Raw genomic sequence first — 19,342 nt, forward strand, 5'->3', positions numbered from 1 at the left:
GCTGAAATAACAGTAACATTTGCACAGAAAATGTAGGGGCTTCTGAACATTGTATCAGGATTTTCTCCATAGCTTGATATACGGGAAGAGTACTGCCAGTTAGCAGTCTTTTCCCCATGCAAAACTCAAGACCCCTTACAATAAACACCTGCATCCAAATCTCTAAGGATAAAAGATGATTCCTGAATCATAACACAGTCTTACCTCTAAATGAAAAAAAAAGTGTACATCGCTAGCAATTTTTGGATGAACATCTTAATAAAATGCTTACATTACTTCTCATTTGGTAAAAAAGACAGCTAGCAGCATTTCTTGCTTTGTAGTGAATTTTGTTAATTACTTGTATTATCCTGTTTCCACTTGAAAATGCAAGTTTTATTAGGACAGTGAGTCTTTTAGTGAGAAAAGATGTATGTGTCCTCTGCTGGAGTGGAGTGTAAGTTTGAGGCACTATATCCTGTACACTGGACTTCAAAATATATTAGCAGATAGGTGTAAGAGTTTACAGCTGTTTCTACTATACTGTTGTGGTGTTGGAAACAATCTATGATTTTTATTTTTTTTTTCAAGAAGATGCTTTGCACAAGGAAGATGCTCCAGTCAAGAGCTTGCTGCAGATAACTTCTAGTATCCTTGATAAAGCATTTATTTTTAAACCTGACAATCATCAGAATGTGCTTTTAATGCATAGCTTGGAAGCTTATTCATAAATATGTGACACTGGGTCACTGAATGAATTATAATGATAGGATTATGGATTGAATTTGGAAGAGTACGGTATAATGTTTGGGGGCTGTTTAAAACATTTTTTAAAATACTTTTCATTTATCTCCTTGCTTAACATTTACAAAGACCTCTTTCTTATCATAAAAGTCCCTGTTTATCAAACACTGATACAGGAAGAAGTTGTTTACATTTTCAGAAGTACCAACATACATCACTTATGACAAAAAAAAACAAGCACTCCATAAGAAATGCTCAATCACTGTCAATCATATGCACTAAAATATACATAAACCAAAGCATGTGGTGTGAACTATATTGGATTCAAACTGAACACAGAATTACAACTATAACAAACAAAAAACAAATAATTACAAGTGACTCATAGGCCTATTTACACATCTCACAAAACCGCTGGAAAGGTAGGTAACCATAGAAACCTGACAGCCTAAATTCAGTATTTTAAAATTTGTATTTAGTTTAAAATGCTGAAAATGATGTTTATATTAGATGAAATTCATATTTTAAAGGCTTCAGTTTTTGCTTTGATACTTAAATAAATGCTTAAAATTATTTCATCTCTCCGTTATTAACAATTTGCCTTTTAGATTTGATTTTATTCAAGTAAAGATTACAATTTATCCTTTGTTATAAAATGTCACAAATGAGGTATTTTAATACCACAAATTAATATTTCTAGCACCTCTTTAATGATCAAAATTAAATAATTATATCAAACAAACATTGCTGAACTTATTATTAAATGTTTTACATACGGACTTTCCTGAGCTGCACAGCAGAAAAAAAAAAAAAAATTACTCAAATTAACTGTTAAAGCTGAAATGCTAATAGCCTTTTCTACTTATAATTCTTTTTCACTGACAATTACAATTTGCATGGCTTAAAAATTAATACTATGATTAGTACTAATGTCCTATATTTTACTTCATAATCTAAATGAGTAAAATATTATTTTTGTAGTTCACTGGCTCTTATACTTAGGTTGTAATGTTCAGTGTGTATTTCATTATGCAGATGAGCAATGGATGTCGTATAACGTGATTTAAATGGGTCAACAGTATTTTCCTATTCACATTAATCATCCAGACAGCCACAAAAAAAATATTATTTTTTTTGAAAACTAACCCAGGGAATCTCTCTCTCTGCCCCTGATCCTTCCCACCAGCCCACCGTCAGGAGCCGCAGCCACGGGGCTGCGGGAGCTGGGCTGGGTGCTGGACTCCTGCTGGGGCAGGTGCTAGGCCCTGGCGGGCGCAGCCAAGCCAGCTCTGCTCCTCCCTGTGCCAAGAATGATTCTCCTCATGGAGCTCAGCAGGAGCCACGTGTTGACAAACTGAGCCGATCTGGATCGGCAAAATTCGCTCTTGGCACGGGGACAGGCGGCCGCGCTGCATGCCCAGGCGGCCTGCCCGCAGACGTGGCACTGGCAGCGAGGCGCCTCCTGCCTCATGCACTTGTCAGGGATCTCCCGCTGAAGGCAGAGGAGACAGGATCAGGCCACTTGTTGCCAGCTGTTTATAGAGCACATCCAAAGCACAGGCTCTGCTCTCAAGCCACATAACCATCACCAAAGGCCTTTTTTTATCATATATGGCACCTTGCAAATAGAGTGGCTATTTATAAATAATATAGCGCTTCTGCAGGAAGGCAAGCCATGCTCACGCATGCTAAAGGGAAAGCACACAAGTGCAAGAGGCCAGAGGCAACACGTGTGGCGGGGATGGCAGTGCTGGCCTAGGTTCACCCCAAGGCGCAGGCCCCACAGGATGACCCATGGGCCACCCCAGCTGCCCAGGGCTGCCAGTGGCCCCTCACTGGGCCCCACGCCTCAGCGCTTCTGCGCAGCGAGGCCAGCTGCAAGGCTGGGCAGGCGGCAAGGCTGGGGGGGGCTGAGGGAGCGAGCTCCATGGAAGAATCAAAAAAGCAGCCTGAGCTGGGGAGAAGCTTTGGGTTGCATCCCCTGCTGCCTCGGTAGTTCCTCCAATGGATACAGTCAAACCTCAAAAAGGGCAGAAATTCGGGATGTGCTGACACCGTGCTCTCAGCAGCCTGGGGGAGGTGTCCATCCTGAGTCAGGATGGCAACTGCCTCCCCCACAGACGTTGAGCTTTAATAAGCCTTCATGAATGTCAGACACAAAAAGGGGCTTTATTCTGTGGTAGAGAAAGGGTAATAAGGTGTTTTGCATTTTCCATGCAGTGGTTTTGAAGCGCATTTTCTGGCTCCAGACACAACACCAGCCCTTCCCCACAGCACCGCCACATCCAGGAATCTCCCTCCTGAAGGCACCAGCCACCCTTTCCAGCACGGTGCCCCCCTTGCTCTTTGCACAAATGCTGGGATGTGCCAGCTTTTTTCTGTCAGGAGCAGGAGGGAAATGGTTCAAGGAAGCATCTGGAAAAACTTCCCCTGGGTTTGCACAGAGCACGGGGCTGGGGGAGAGGGCTGCATTGCCCTGGGCACACAGGCGGTGTGCCCCCCTGCCTACCCTGCTGGAGACCCCAGGGGCTTTTGAGCCACCACTCTCCTCACTTCACAACCACCACCTTTCCTCTTCTAGTTCATGAACATAGATGAAAAGGAGTAGGACCTGAGCTTCAGCTTTTAAAGTAAACTAATCAACATATGGCACAATATGAGGTTTACAACTATTTGGATCTCACCAGATTATATTTGTAGTGCTTGTGTCCCTGGACAAATGTTTCACCAGTATCTAATAAACAGCTGGCTACAACAGGCACCTTAACTGGGAAAGAGCTAAGGCATCTGTGGGCACCAGCTTTGTGGTTGATATACAGTAAATTAAACAATAATCACCACAACAATGACTACAGGTTCAGTTTTGACCATGACCTTCCCTAGGTATCAGGAACATGAAGGAATTCAGCATATTTCATTGGAGTGACAACCTATATGCAGGTCAGGATCTGACACACTTGTTTCCCCTGTGCCCATCTCATGTAATACACATCAGGAGGAGTTGAGCCAGATGGCATGCAACATCTATGAATTTCCGATGCATGTCTTCAGGATGGGCTCCAGCCCTGCCTATCTGCCCCGCCACTCTCCAATGAGCAAACTACACATTCAGATCCCAAAAACTAGGTGGTAAGGAAGGACCTCTGGGTTTCCTCACTACTCCATATCCTGCCATCAACACTCCAGCTACTATTACAAGAGATTTCCTGGAGGAACTACAAGCAGTACTTGTTGAAATAGACAATGTAACACAAACTACAGCACCTGGTTATTCCCTCAAGACTGGATCAAGTCCAGTTGCACTTTAGGAAATGCTTTCTTACCCCCCAAACCTAGACCTTGCTCCCTGTCACTTCTCCTCCTGCACATGTTACAGGTGTAAGTTACCCAAACAAAACCACGCTGTCCTATCAGGTGCTTTAAAGATGGATACAGCAATGCCAACAACTGCTATTTCCCATAAAATGGGACTTTAAATAAATAAATAAGCAAACAAATAATTAAGTTCTAAACTATCTTCATCAGTCTATTCCCTCACTGTGTACATTTTATTGGGCTATTCCACCATCTGAATTTCTAAAACACATCAAGTAAGCAATGGGTTTCTCAAGAGAGGAGATCTACAAATCCTTTTCCTGAACTGAAAAGGATTTGAGCATTTTTTTTTTTCTGCACAGATAGTGAATCGATAAGCATCAGTAAATGTTTTGCTTTCCCTGTGATGAAGATAATCTAACTTGCCAGCTAAATATGACAGGCATTTCTTCAGAGCATGCTTAGCTACCTTGTCTGCAAAGCTGGGCAGCAATCCATGAAATTCTCCATGGGGACATCCCACTTAGCCAATTACTAATTCACATATTCAACACAGAACGCTTAGATTTTCTTGCATGATTTGTCAAACATCCACTCTAGTGCTCTTGTTCTTGTTGCTACAGGTTTGTGGTTTAAATATACAGCTTTACAACAGTATTGCCCACTGGAGATACAGACCAATGGCAGCAATTTGAGCCCACAGCTGGATCTCCCAGTTGCTCTGACTGGACTTGTGTGCTTGTAATTGAGGAGAAGTTTCAGCTAGAACCCAGCTCACTTTTGAACTTATTTATTCAGAACTTTGTTTAGATAGAAGGAGCTCTGGAGGCAGATCTGACAGAACAGACATAATTTGTGGAGATACTAATTGCATGAAAAGAACTATTTTGCAAAAGACTTCCCATTCAAATTGACACACCAAAAAAAGGCATTTTTACCTTTTTACTTAAAGGCAGAGGCATATATAACCTTAACATGACTGGAAGCTGTATAGCCATCTCCTTGTGAGCTGTCTCTCACACGTGAGACATGGGCACATACTGCATTGCATGATGCTCATGGGAAAGACTGAAGAAATAAAAAACAGGCTACCAGTAAAGCCATGCATATGGCAAATTATACAGACTGGTGCCATCAAGGAAGGTCAGTGATCCCGGCAGCCCCTGGTAAATCCAATGACAGTGCACACCCATCTTGAGAGTACTATACTAGAACCGCAGATCTGCATGTGGAAATTTTGGTGTCTTAATTTCAATAGTGCCATTGCAGCTGAAACCATCATCTTTATAATTTAAAATGCAGGCTAGTAAAGCTCTTCTTTAGACAATAACAATTAGCATGTTATTGCTCCATCCAGATGTGTTTCATGATGCACTATAAATTATTCTGACAATTATAAAACAGAGCTAGCTGGACAGAGAGAGTACAAAAGCTTCATCTGGAGAATGAGCACTGGTATTCCTGCAGCTTTCTGCAGCAGTCCAGCCACAGAACCAGACACGTTCCACGTTCAACCTGTCTTTGGTCTGGATCTTGGCAGACTTTGTCCCAACACCTTTTTTTTTGGGTGAGGAAGTTGGGTGCTAAAATATACAAAGGATGTGACAACAGACGTTATGTGTATTGACAGAATCATACCTGAGATATGTACCGGAGAAGGTATCAATTCATTTCGACTCTAAAATCATCCCCAGATCAGCAAATTCAGTGAATTATGTTCTAGAAGCCCTGCTGTACACTTAAATCATGGACAATGCAAATTCCATTTCAAATTACCTGCATGGCCTATTGCAAAATAACATGATCATGAATTTTGATTTTATGATTCTGACCACAACTTTATTAACATCAGGGGTCCTGAATCCTACTCAGTGAACAAAACAACTACAGTGAAGTCAACTCTGACTTGTTTGCTACCACTGCAGTGGTACAGTCAGCAGAAGCAGCATGCCCATGCCCCAGCTATGGCTGCTCACAGTGCAGTGTATCATCACCTGTAGCGCCAGAGGTGACAGGAGAGAATGTGTGCCTTTACCTCAGCCACACCGGCAGATTACTTTCAGCTGGCTGAACTTCCAGTCACAACTTCCAAACAACCTGTTTGCAGCCTCCAACAAGGAACATGGTCCCAGAGGTGAGGATACTGCTGCAGCAAAAGCCACCCAAATTTGTCAAGCAGTTATATTATTCTATACCTGACTCACATAACTGGAAAAAGAAAAATGATTTCAATTACTCAGTGAAGTTAACATGAAAGTCTATCAAAATTTACTTTAGCCTGCTTCCCTCAGGTGATTACAGCGGGAGTCAGTATCACCAACTTAGATGCAGAGAGTTAGGTTGACTGAATTCCACCTTTATTGACTTGGATAGTCTCTTCAGGAAAGCTGAGATATACCTTATATTTCACTGAAGAACCAAGACTGATTTTATGCAACAGTTCTCACAAAAAGAGTTATTCGGATAAAAGAGACCGAAATAAACAAAAGCAAGATTGTCTTTATCAAGCAGGTTTTAGAAACAGCTGCCATATACTCCTTCTGCACTTTTGCAATTTTGGGTTGCTCTGCAATTAAAATTTTGCCAAAAAACATGTAGTAGTTAAGGAGAGTTCTCTGCAATGCTAAACTCTTAGATAATTTAACTACACCACCTAGAAAACAGCTGGGACAGAAACATACCAGCAAAGTAATTCTGGCTGGTACAACTTGATCTTTCTGAGGAACTATTTAAGATTTCCCAGAAGAGAAATCTTCTCATGACTTGAGCTTCTATTGAATTAGTAGGGTCTGCTAGAGCATTAACAAATCTTTAAATAATAAACCTAGACAAGTCCCACTACTTGATACATTTCTTTTAAGAACACCCCTTTCATTTAGGTCTCTGTCTTGAGCCATAAGAAGTATGTCAATAATAATCAGTACACAACAACTAGAAACAACTCTCAGAAATGAGACTTGCCTAGTCACCTCACAGGTGTTAATTCAGAAAGCACAGGGCAATGAAATTAAACCTTGTCACCACCCACAATTTCACCCATAACGCAAGAGTGTAATTCAATTCTCAGACCTGCACAAATCAATGCAGACAACATCTCATCTTGGTGTCAAACTAGGATGGCTTTGCAAGATGACTGTCCGCTTGGTTATTAGAGTAGAAGATCAACTCGTCTAGATGAGTTTACAAGCACATTCAAGAGCTACGAACTCAAGCAACATACAAGCAGACCTGGAGTGACTGCATCATGTATTAAATAAAGTTCCTTATTTTTATGACTTGTGGTATGAGGTCAGGAGCTCACTGTTATTTTTTTCCAACTCCAATCAGAAGATCTGGGACCAAACGGCTGGATTTCTGTGAGAAAAATAATTTCTTTGTCATTTTCTTTAAGTGTTATACCATGTGTGTTGACGTTCATAATTCTGAAAAATACACAATGCAGGACCTAAATTTAAGTTCATGTACATCTCAACATGAATCAGTTAATCTGAGAACATCTGATATGCCCTAGGTGTTAATGTATAAATATAGATCATGTTCATTACTGCAGTAGCCCTTCATGGTTCAAAATAAGCTTGATCTAAAATCGAAACATCCTTTTAACAGGTATTTTAAGTATAAATACATGAAAGTAAACATCCTTAAGATGTGAAAGTTGGAGACTTTACACAGCTGCTTAGAGTGGCTGGTTATTTATCTTCTAAACTAGAGAGACTACAATATGACCTTCAAAAACCCTCACGAAAGTTTTCTCAGGCTGCACTCTATAGAATAAGTCTGCCAAAAGACTTCTGAGGAGCACTGAAGAGTCCTTTATTACCATTTTCTAAGACTTCCATGTAGCATAACAGTTTATTGAACACTTGTTTTCCAACATTTTCCTCTTTGTTTAGAAATTAGGGCATACAGGGAAAGACATCTACTGATTTGGAAAGGATAACAACTCTAAAAGGAAAACTCCCCAGGGAATCAGTCATTTAACAGAACAAACAAATGAACTTTCCATACTTTGTTTCTATGTCATAAAACATTTCCAGATTGTTTTCCATTCAAATAATATGTTTTTAATACGCACTATGTTAAAGGAACTTAAAAACTAATTTCAAACTTCCTCTGTCCAAGAATCTCTGTAGTATCATATGCTATCATATGGATAAAGCCCTTTGCCAACAAACAGTTCCATTTGTAAACATTACCTTAGATGTTTTCTCTTATACCCTTTCCATATTTCCTTTTCCTATGCCCATTTACAAGGACTGAAAAGACTTTATTTAAGTAAAAAAAAAAAAAAAAAGTTTATTATCAATGTGTTCTGCTTCTCTACACAGGAAGAGAAAAGTTACAGCTGTTCAGACAGAAGTGTAAGAAGGGACAAAAGGAGCATTTGCCAAAAGAGAAGAAGGAAGAAGATCTACATGTTTGACAAACAAAACCCAAGACATACAGACACCATGAGATATGACTGAATCAGAAGAAACCCTTACCATATAATGACCTGACTTCAGATGTTCTGACATGGTTCCTTTAAAAAAAATCTTCTGTAATCTTTGTATCACTACAGAACACAGCCATCCAATGGTGTGACTTGAACTGCTGAACACAAAGTATGAGTAACTTTTCTTAAACAGAAACTAGAGCTTGACTTCATACAGTGCCTTTCATACTTAGTGTGTTACAAATTGCTTTAAATACTGGCAGGCAAACAGCCATTATACACTCAAGAGCTCATACATAATAATACTTAGCATTTTTATAGAGCTTCTCATCTTCAAAGTGCTTTACAAACAACTCATTACTCTCAACCAACGCACCTGCAAAGTAGATAAATATCTGTACTGTGGGTGGAGAAAGAGACAGGAAGTTCACTGGCTTATCCAAGGCCATGCACCACCAGCCTTGAAGCCCCTAGCTCCTGGATTCTAGTCCTACAAATAACTTCAACACAGTCTTGTGTTGAGACTGTAACTCTTCTTCAGCCATACAGCTGCAGGAGGACTTGCCTCACTAACAAGAGGATGCCAGCAGATGAGCCTACCATTCCTGATGCTGGCAAGCTCCTCAGGGCTGTTTTCTCCCACCAGAACCATCAACCCAGGAACGTGTGAAGCCCAGACACCAAGGTGAGACTCATGATGTACACTCTGAAGCTGATTCGCCACCAAACAGCAAGCTGGCAAATCTTCTACTTCAGCAAAAGCCTTGGTGTCTCCCTTACTTCTCAAACTGCCACACATTTTCTGTGGCAGGGGACTCGTACAATACAGACCAACAGAAAACTTAAGTTTGTGGCCTCCAGGTACAGCCACAATACAAGAAAACAACTTCAGCTTCCTGCCTCAGGCAATCTAATGATTCAAAACTTTGAATGAACTTTGTCTGGTAAGGGCAGTAACTCTCTCCCTTGCTGGTGAATGGAAAAATAACCTTAATGGGATTTTACCACATGATTATACTTCTACTTTTTGATGCATAAAAATATCCAATATGATTTTTTTTCATGCCTTTTTTAAACCTCAGAAACACCAAGAATGTCAAACCTGGAACAGAAAAGAAGCCTGGGAGATGTAAACTGTAATACAATACATGTAATGTACTACAGCAGACTTTCTATTCCCTAACCACAGGAACAGAATCACTGAATTTTTAGTAAAGGCATCTTTATTTTAGATGCTTGTTTGTCACTAGATTTAAATGAATAAATCTGAGAATCCTTATCTGTTCATTTTTCACATTTATGATGCCAGAGCTTTACATGTTCTCCAGTCACTGTAGTTCCTCCCACAGAAAACAGCTCATGCTCAGAAAAGTAAGTTTCAGACAAACTGCTAGAACAACAGAAAAACAATAAATTGTTGAAGGCCAATTTTTCCACATTTTTTCTTAGGATATCAGGGGAAAAAAATCTTTCTACAAGTAATGATGTATATATAAAGTTAGGTAGGTAAATGTGAGCAGTAAGAGACAAATGAACGATGGCAGAAGTGTATGTAGATAGAATAATAACTAACATGTTCTGCATGCATGTCCAATCAACCTGGTCATAAAAGCTAGAACAGGAACAACACAGCAGCTGTTAATTACTCTTCTCATATCTTAACTTTCTAAATTTTACAAAAACAAACCAACCAAACAAAACAAAACACAAGGTCACACAATTCAAAACAATGAGGAAACAACTCTTGACCATTGAGCAGAAATTACGAGTTCCCCACATTTAGAAGAATTTTAAGATATATATTTTTTTTAAATGACAAAAATACATTTTCTCATGAACATAAAGGCATATATATAAGAGCAAGCTAAAAATAAAACATACAGGAAATGCAATTAAATTTAATTAGATTGACCATTAACTCTCTCTCTGCACTCAAAAAAAAAAAAAGTTAAAACATTTTCTAAATACAAAAATCCAGCATGATAAAGTTCTGCTGCTAAAATTATATGCAATGTTTGTGTAATGCAGCTTTTCTCACAGAATGAAACAGATTAAAGGAGAGACAGGTAAGAAAAAAAAATCAACATGCACTAAACTCTGAAAACATAGAAATGACAATATCATAAAAAAACAACACATCAGAGTAACACTAATACTGCAACATTTTTTGTTATTTTGTTTAATAACTTGTTGCTTTATTTGTAAGCAGCAATCAAGAGATGCAAAAAGAATTTCTTTTGTTGCCTGTACTTTTAGCTGCTCCTATTTTCATTCTATTTTAAAAAGAATCTTTTCTCCTAATCATCAACAAAGTAAAACCAGATTTTACTAGTGGTGAAGTACATTATCCATCAGCATAAGGTGATACTACACAAAAAACAACACAGAAAATAAGAGGAGTCAATGCTTGAACACAGCTTTCCTTCAATTCCCTTGGGAATCCTGGTACTACAGGTCTTGGATTCCCAAGCAGAGGGGATCATGTTCATCATGATCTACAGCTCATCTGGGACTAAATCCAGGTAGACTGCTTGATGAAATATAGGCGCCATCAGGTAACAGGAGTGGTCATGGAGACTACAGAAATGTGTAACTAAAAACTACAAAATGAAATTAAAACACTGCTGTAGCCAAACAGCCCCCTTCTACTGGATGCAGTAACTAAGTCAGAGAACACACAAAGCACAGACCACGCCCTATTTACTTTCTCTTCCTTTTTCACCTATGTAATACGAAAGTTAGACTAAGCACACAAGTATGTTTTAACAAACATTTCTGATTTTAATACAAATACTTAGGAAAGGAACCACTGTGACAAATGCACACAGCTTGAAAAGACAAAGCATAAATAAATAAATAAATAAATAAATTTTACATATCCTACTCCTCCTCCCACTTCATTACTTCAAAATATTTTCAAATTAAAATTTATTGTTAATAAATATAGCAAGATCAACAGCACTGGGGTGTGGTGGTCAGAAGCACTGCAAGCCATCCAGCAGTGGCACCTCACCACCCCAAACTGTCACAGAGAAGAAAAGAGAGCAAGTGTTTCGCCACGTGTGAGTTTCCAAGGGCTATGGGACTGTGCTTGTTCAGGAGTGGGAGGAGAAAAGGATTAGAAAGAGGAAAAGATATACAATCCCAAATGGCAACTGAGGAGTTCATTTTAATGAGGAATCCTACAGGCAGTTTTAGCACAGAGAAGGCCTTGTACAGACTGTATACATGATCAGTCTCTATATTAAAAGTACAGTTTGCAATGAAACTGCAAATTTATCTCTGAACATTGTTAAAAATTCCTAAGCTTTCACTTAAATTTGCTCATGGATCACAACTGGCAAAACCACAGCATCATATCTCATATGTACAAATATAATGGAAAGAAAAAACAGCTTAGATTTCACAACATCAATCTCCACTGCAGCTTTAGCTGCAAATCCAAAAACAGAAGGAGCCTATCTTCAATTTGACTTCAGCAGAAACCCAAACTTCAGAATAAGAAATGAAAATACCACAGCACTATGTTAGGGCAATTGACTGAAACAGACTTTTTTTTGGAGGGTAGCCTCAAACTTATCCTCTAATTATAGCTGTACGTAAAAAAAACACACAAGAAATAATTGGTGTTGTATCAGAACAGAATAGTTCAGTTTCCAATGCAGAACTGTTAACCACCTGTAACACAAAATTTCAGATCTTTATAGCTATGTGGGATGTCACTTTTGTGTACATCTTTAATACAGCTTCTGGTCTGCTTAGGGAAATTCAGCTTTATTACTTTATCAGAATCTGGAAAGCCACTTCATATACATCCACTTTTAAACTATGTGTTAACCTGGCAGCTTAGAAATAGCAGGCATTAGCGCAGGCTTCAGACTCCATTTAATTCTCCTGATGACACTCTTACACAAGACCCTCCGCAAATTACTCCCTTGGCACTACAGTTTCTCCATCCATCAACTGCTGTTAACAATTTCAGTCCCTTTTGTCTGCTGTAGATACCTGGGCTGTGAGCTCTCTGAGGCAGAACCTGTTACACTATATGCTCACGTGGCATCTAATCCTGTTACTTCAGTTAGAGAAGCTATCTGCTCTAAAATACAGTATCACTCACAATTTGAGATCCAGAATTTCCTCAACAATGTTTCAGTCCTTCATCCTTTCCCTTCAAATGCTACATATTGCAGTAAACAAGCTCAGAGACCACCAGAGACCTGTCATATACTATACCACTGTTCCTGATGTTTTAGTAAAAGAACGTGCAAGAACGAAAAACCAGACTTCACTTGCAGTTTAACTCTGCAAAAAGGCTTGTCAGGGTGATCTTCTGATGCAGACTTTAAAGGCCTGGATCTTTTTTCTTAAATTGAATCCTTAGATCTTGTGAAGCAGTATCTGTTATATCACTGATACACTATATCCATACAGAGAAGCCTGAATCAGTCATTTAGGTCTCTGCAGAGCAGAGCACTAAGGCTCACATGCTAACACCACTTCTGTTCTGAGTATAGATTTCAGCCTGAAGAGACTGACTGCTTTAGAAAGAGATGAAGCAAAAGAGTTCAGAACAAGTATGCCTGTCCCAAGACAACACTGAAATACAAACCATAGACATGACTTTGTTTCAGACTTTGCTTCTACTACACAGTATTATTTTAAGCCTTTGCTTATATACCTGAAGCCAGGTAAGGAAATGTCACGCAAGGAAAGCAAAGTGGAAGTGGTGCATGCAAACAGGGAGTGCTCATCACTGATGGGTATCCTAACATCTAACTCTGAAGACTGAGTACTGTAAAACTGTGTAGAACACAGCTGAAAGCCGACTTCCTGTAATGGGCCACATCAATTTCTTAGTAAAGGACTTCTCAGAACATCTGGGCATTTTCCTTCAGGGTCAGTAGCCCACAAACACAGCTGAGCACCAGCCCTCATAGCGAATCACTGCACTAGGGCACTGAGTTGCTGCAGGCTGTAAAAGTTTCAGAGCTCTGTGATGGAAATAGATAGAAAAAAGCTCCCTTCCATCTAGGAAAAGGTCCAGCTGAATGTTAAGAAGAGAGACTCTGTAAAATGGAAAAGGATACATGTAACACATATTTCCCAAACAGTTCAATTTTGCCAGGATTACAGCTTGGCTTACTATACTACTTCCAGTATCTAAAAATGTACCTATCCAATACATTTACTACAGACTAAATACTGGCTGATATAAGATACTGTCTGGGACCTGGTCACCCAAGGCACAAGGCATACAGAGCAGAAAAAGCTTTCATAAAGCTGGTGGAACAACGCAGTCTTCAGGGATACGTTATGAATTTTGTCTCCGTGTGGATATTAGTTACAGCCACAGTGGTGGCAATCCGGCACAAGGCCAATGTGTACCCTTCCACAGAGAAGATGACCAAAACTGGGGCAAGTGGCTGCATGAGGGGGCACAAATCAGCAGAGCTGATTGTAGCAGAAAACTCCAAGTTTCTGCTGCTGGGTGAGCCGGCTGCTGCATGGCGACAGCAGCCTTCTTCCCCCTCCCAGCCATGTCTGCAGCTGTGGGCCAACAGGCCTGGGGAGCTGGCCAAGGCCGCATGGCCTCCACTGCAGCAGCCGGTCTACGGAGAGGTGGACAAGGTGATCCAATTCTCAGCCACGGCTGGACACCTGCAGAGGACAGTCCTCCCTTTGAATATCATCTTGGCTGATGCCGATTGAGAAAAAGAATCTAACAGGAAAACCGCACCCTACCAATACACCCCCAGTTAGAAGTGATGTATCTTGTCAGAACAAAGGCTCTGTGTGCTGCCAACAACACATTACCTCTCAGCTGAAAGAAGAGAACAATTAAACACTTTATTGAAAGGGGAATATTTTTTCTCTCATGCCTCAAACCATGAAAGTATATGTCTCCCTGAGAGTTACTCATTGCTGCACTGTTGAAATGGGAATAATTCCTTGTCTGCCTGCTTATTTGCAAGACAGGGATGGAAATACCTCAGGATGATTTGAAAATGTTAAAAGTGTACTACGATCAAATGGTTTGAACTTCCACCGTGCATCATTTGCAGCTGATAATGCTAATGTTAAATCCTGGAGACATGAGTCTGTCTACAAATTAATGGAAAATGTGAATTAACATTTGCTTCCAGCTAATTGCCCAGCTCATATATTGCACAGTGCAGCCAAGCATCATTTGATCTTGAAAACTCTCTGACAAAAGTTTTCAATCACTTTTTCTCATCTACCAAAAAACCTTCAGACTTATAGGACATATTTCATTATCAGTCTGGAATACTAGGCAATGTTTAGTCAAGTCCCCCAAAGACTGATATGTGTTTATTGTACAGTTTTTTTTTTTTTTTTAAGTGAATTAGATAGCTTTAAAGTATTAGAAGTTACCATAGATGAGGACTAAATATTTGTAAATTTTTGCACTGTACATTTCTAAGTTTAACAGTGATGAAGATATGGGTGAAAAGATGTTTTTTGTATTTGAATATCAACAGTGCTGAGAATTTTTTTATGATTCATTCTTAATATGAGAATAATCTCATATATGCTAAAGTTTATTGGTACACTTATGAAAAGGTAGGCTGCTTTTAAAATTTTACTCCTATTCCAAATCTCATTACCAAAAAGATGGAAACAGACTGATTCAGTAGCATATGACAATTCAAAAACCTGGCATTCATGTTTCAACTTGACAGAGAAGGAAAATGTTTTTTTTCAGAGCTCTGAAAAACATTCTCCCTTTGCAGGTAGTTGAAACTAAAGAGGTTTTGGATATATATTACTCAGTGAAGCTACAGATTTGACCTTGACTGTGCTCCTAAAATCAAAAACCCATGAAATGGGTTATTTCCAGCAGGTACTTTATTAAGTTATTTATTGAACCACCTCTCAGATGTTAACTCTATAGAATGTTTCTGTATGCTAGCATGTAGAGTTCACCATAAAATGATACTTTGAAAATTGACTGTCTGTTTTACCATATTAAATAGCAAAGCCATATCTGATCACACAGAAAAACACTATGTGAAATTAAATATATATGCTTTAACTAGAGGAAGTAAACTAATTGCTTCATAGTGCCTCAGTTACTTGTCTGCATCTTTTCCTATTACTCCACTCTCTGCAGGGTCTGAGCTAACATTTCTGATTTCTGTGATGCTTCAGAATAGCTTGATTATTTTCTTAAAATTACCTTATTGGAGAAGAGGTTGTTACTCCTTTGAAATACTCAATTTTGCCTAGAGTAGCTCTGAAGGATAGACAACATTCAATCATCACATCATTGACCAGACTCGCAAACTGAACAGATCTATACAGCCCAAATAAAATGCATTGCAATATTGAAAATGATACTAATTAAAAAAAGACCTCTAATGAGATTCAGCACTTCTAGGCAAACTTGGATTAACACGGTTTTTAAGCCACAATGCAACAAAATCATACCCCAGCTATGCCCCTCCGTTTGTTTGTGTTTTTTTTTTTTGGGGGGGAAAGATTTAAAAGCATATATTTATGTATCTCCTCTTCATGTTACTAAGGAAGGTGAAAAAAATAAAATTCTCAGAAAAAAAAACTAACATTTTGAAATAGCTATGCATCCAAAGAATAATAATATCTCACAATAACTCTGGTGCTGGACATAAAAACAGCCCAAAGAAGAAATCTACTGCTTCTACACATGAGCAGGGGTGAAGTCTTATCGGCACCTGTTTAGGATGCTTGCACAATTTTCCAGTTGTGCAAATATGCAGACTAGGTAAAGCACAAGCAAACATACAGCCTGTACACACAGACTACATATCTGAGAGATGTATCACACACCTCCAATCTACAATAACTTAACCTTAAAAGTCTGGCAATAACATGCAGCATAGATGGACCACTCATTCATCGGTAGATAGGGAAGCAAGATAAGAAATCAGTTCTATCAGTATTTAACACAGTAAGTGACTTGTTTTACATGATATGTCTTCTCATCAATTATTTTCCCATGGCTCCAAGTCCTGAAACTTCATTACAAGCAATTAGGGGCTTCTACTCTACAATAATTTACTTGCCTAAAATTAATAGATCAATGAAAGATTATTATGCCTTAAATCATAGAAATTGTATTTGGAGACATGCAGTTCTTTGACGTCTTCCACTTTATTTTATTACCAATGAACATCACAGATGCAATTATTGTAATACTTGAAACTATCGTAGTATTCAAGTAGACCGTTTACAAGCCCATAAAACACCATATAATCACTATCATTTATAAGTACAAACCCTGACAGGTCAACATACCATTCGATGTGTTTGTATTCTGTCTTAGTTTTCTTTTACAAATGGTACATGCAATTGGCGCTCTTATGCCCCCTCACACTCTTATCAAGTTGTGTACCTTCTCCTTAGGTTGACAGTATTGCAATTCTGACAGTAGCAAGACAGGGACTGTTCAAATAAATTGTCTGATATGCCTAACAAAAAATCACAGACTGTCTTTTTAACTTTCTGCAAGCACAATCATTCAACTTTTCTTTTTCAAACATATTAAAGACTTTTTTATGATAGCCTAATTCCTTCTGATATGTGGAGGAAGTCTTTAAACAGTATACAAACTTCCAAGATCTCTGCTTTTCAAGTGTGCTAGAAACAGTTCCATAATTATGAAAATTTTCTTTTCATCATTTACAGAAATATTACATCAGATGTATGAAGAGATATTACATAAGGGGCTATCAAAAAGTAATTTTCATTCTATTTAGGTAGAATAGACTCCCTTCGTTGAGCAGAAATCTAATTTAAATTACTTCTGTCTTTCAATATTTGCAAATTAAATTATACTGAACTGTCCAAATCAGGGAAAATTGGATTTAGCTTAATCAGTCTTGTCTGAACTATGACAGTTTTGCTTTTTCAACTTCTGGAAATATGCATCCACTAGGGGAACTGAAGAAGTTTTGATGTCTGGAGGGAGGGATGAAAGCTTAACAAATTTAAATGGCTTGGGTCTATTAACTGGATGATAGACACAGAGTTTCCAGGTGTGGATGCAGCTGGAGGCAGTTGTACTGGTCACACATGACCACAACAATATCCAGAACAAAGTCTGCAGATGAAGAAATGCTGAAGCAAGAAATCAAGAATAGTATGAATTTGTACAATAAATTTCAATTTGAGATTCAAAACAAACCAACAACAACAGACATTCTATGGTACTACATACTACAGATGTGATTCAGTTTCTAACTAGCACATGTGCTAGTGTAGAGGTTTTGACCGGTGTCAGAAATAAAAAAGAGACTCTGAAGGCCAAATGCCCCAGCTCTTCCCAGTGTTCAACTGAAGCTCATATTCTAAGATTCCAGTCAAACTGAAATTTCCTTATGAATATGAGCCTTCATCAATGAAAAATTTGACACGGCTCTTGTGCCCTGCAAAACTCAGGATCAACTGTGAAGAAAAGGCTGCTATATTCTCAAAAGTTTGAAAAGACTCGAACAGAACAAAAAATAGAAGTACAGCAGAAGATCATTACCAACAACATGAGAAAACGGATTGAAATTTTATGTCAGCTGCATAGCATTGCAATATTGTGCTTTGGCTGAAAGATGAAGAATTTACAGTCTTAAAAAAAAAAAAAAAAAAAAAAAAAAAAAAGACTCATACGAGTCTTTCACTGAGACCATTGTAAGGTGTTTCTTTCTATTCACACATTTAAGATTTTACAACAGGAGCCAAAAAGAAACACTCACTTAACTGTATGCCCCAAAGAGCCTCCAGTCTTATTTAATCTGAGAGACAAGGTAACACAGAGGGGAAGGAATGAGAGGTAAATAACATAACACCAATACGAAAACACGTTTATCAGTGAGGTACAGAACCGTGTACAATTGCTCTGATGTGTCACCAAGGCAGCAATACACACGGGACTGAATCGTTTCTGCTGGGCTGTGGTAGAAAAGGCACTTTCAGGAAGACCGCGCTGTGAGGAACGGCAGGAGCTGAAGAGCCTCTACATGCACGCAAAAGTTACGCGATTCAGTGGGATCGGACAGTAAACGTACTTATTTCAGTCACATTTTATTCATTTTTTAACAGAAAACTAAATTTCTGACAGGAACAGCACAGTAACACACCCCCGCGGCCGCCAGCAGCGCTCAGGGCCAGCTCCCGGCACGGCGCACACCGGGGCCGAGCGCTCCTCACCCCCTGCCCCTCCGCACGGCGCCGAGCCCCCCGCTCCCGGTGCCACCGGCCCGGCCCGGCCGGGCTGTCCCGCCGCCACCCTGCCGGGTGCTCCCACCGCCCGCGGGGCGAGGCCCTTCGCGCCCCGTGCGCTGAGGCAGGCGGACACGGCGCTCCGGTGGCTTCTCCCGCCGGCATCAGCCACCAACGTCCCCGCCGGGCAGCGAGACAGCAGCAGAGGCGGCGGCGGGCTGTCGCGCGCAGCTCCGTTTAACGGGCGGCGCCTGCTGCCCGCCCCTCTCCTCTCCTTCCCTCCTCCCTTCCCTTCCCTCCCCGCCCCGCGGCGGCGCGCTCACCTCCGCCCCGCAGCACGTTGACAGCTCTGGGCGCCGCCATCTTGGCCGCGTGAGGCGGGATCACGTGGACGCGACAGGCGGGGCGCGGCGGGAGCCGTCCTGCCTCGCGCCGCGGCCGTTGCGCGCGCGCTGCGTGAGGCGAGTGCCACCCGCGGCCGTTAGGGCAGGGCCGGGCCGGGCCGGGCCTCCGCGACCGTCAGCCCCGGCGGGGCGCCTCGGGACGGGCCCTGGCGGCGGGGCGGCAGCGCCCCCGCCGCGGGGTCTGTGAAGGGCGCACGGCTGCTCGCCCCTACGCCGTGTTGTATGTGGTGAGGCTGAGGCGTAACGCCCCGCG

General features: G+C 40.4%; 1 protein-coding gene across 1 annotated transcript in view; it reads right to left on the minus strand.

The window, feature by feature from the left end:
* Positions 1–19,060, minus strand: part of METAP1D (methionyl aminopeptidase type 1D, mitochondrial) — a 46,964-nt gene extending 27,904 nt beyond the window's left edge. The window contains exon 1 of the mRNA XM_032190309.1: positions 19,009–19,060. Within this exon, the coding sequence (XP_032046200.1) occupies positions 19,009–19,048 (40 nt within the window). The 5' untranslated portion in view covers positions 19,049–19,060. The remainder of the gene's footprint in view (positions 1–19,008) is intronic.
* Between the last annotated feature and the right edge of the window lie 282 nt (positions 19,061–19,342).

This window comes from Aythya fuligula, chromosome 6 (genome assembly GCF_009819795.1).
Source record: "Aythya fuligula isolate bAytFul2 chromosome 6, bAytFul2.pri, whole genome shotgun sequence".
NCBI lineage: Eukaryota > Metazoa > Chordata > Aves > Anseriformes > Anatidae > Aythya > Aythya fuligula.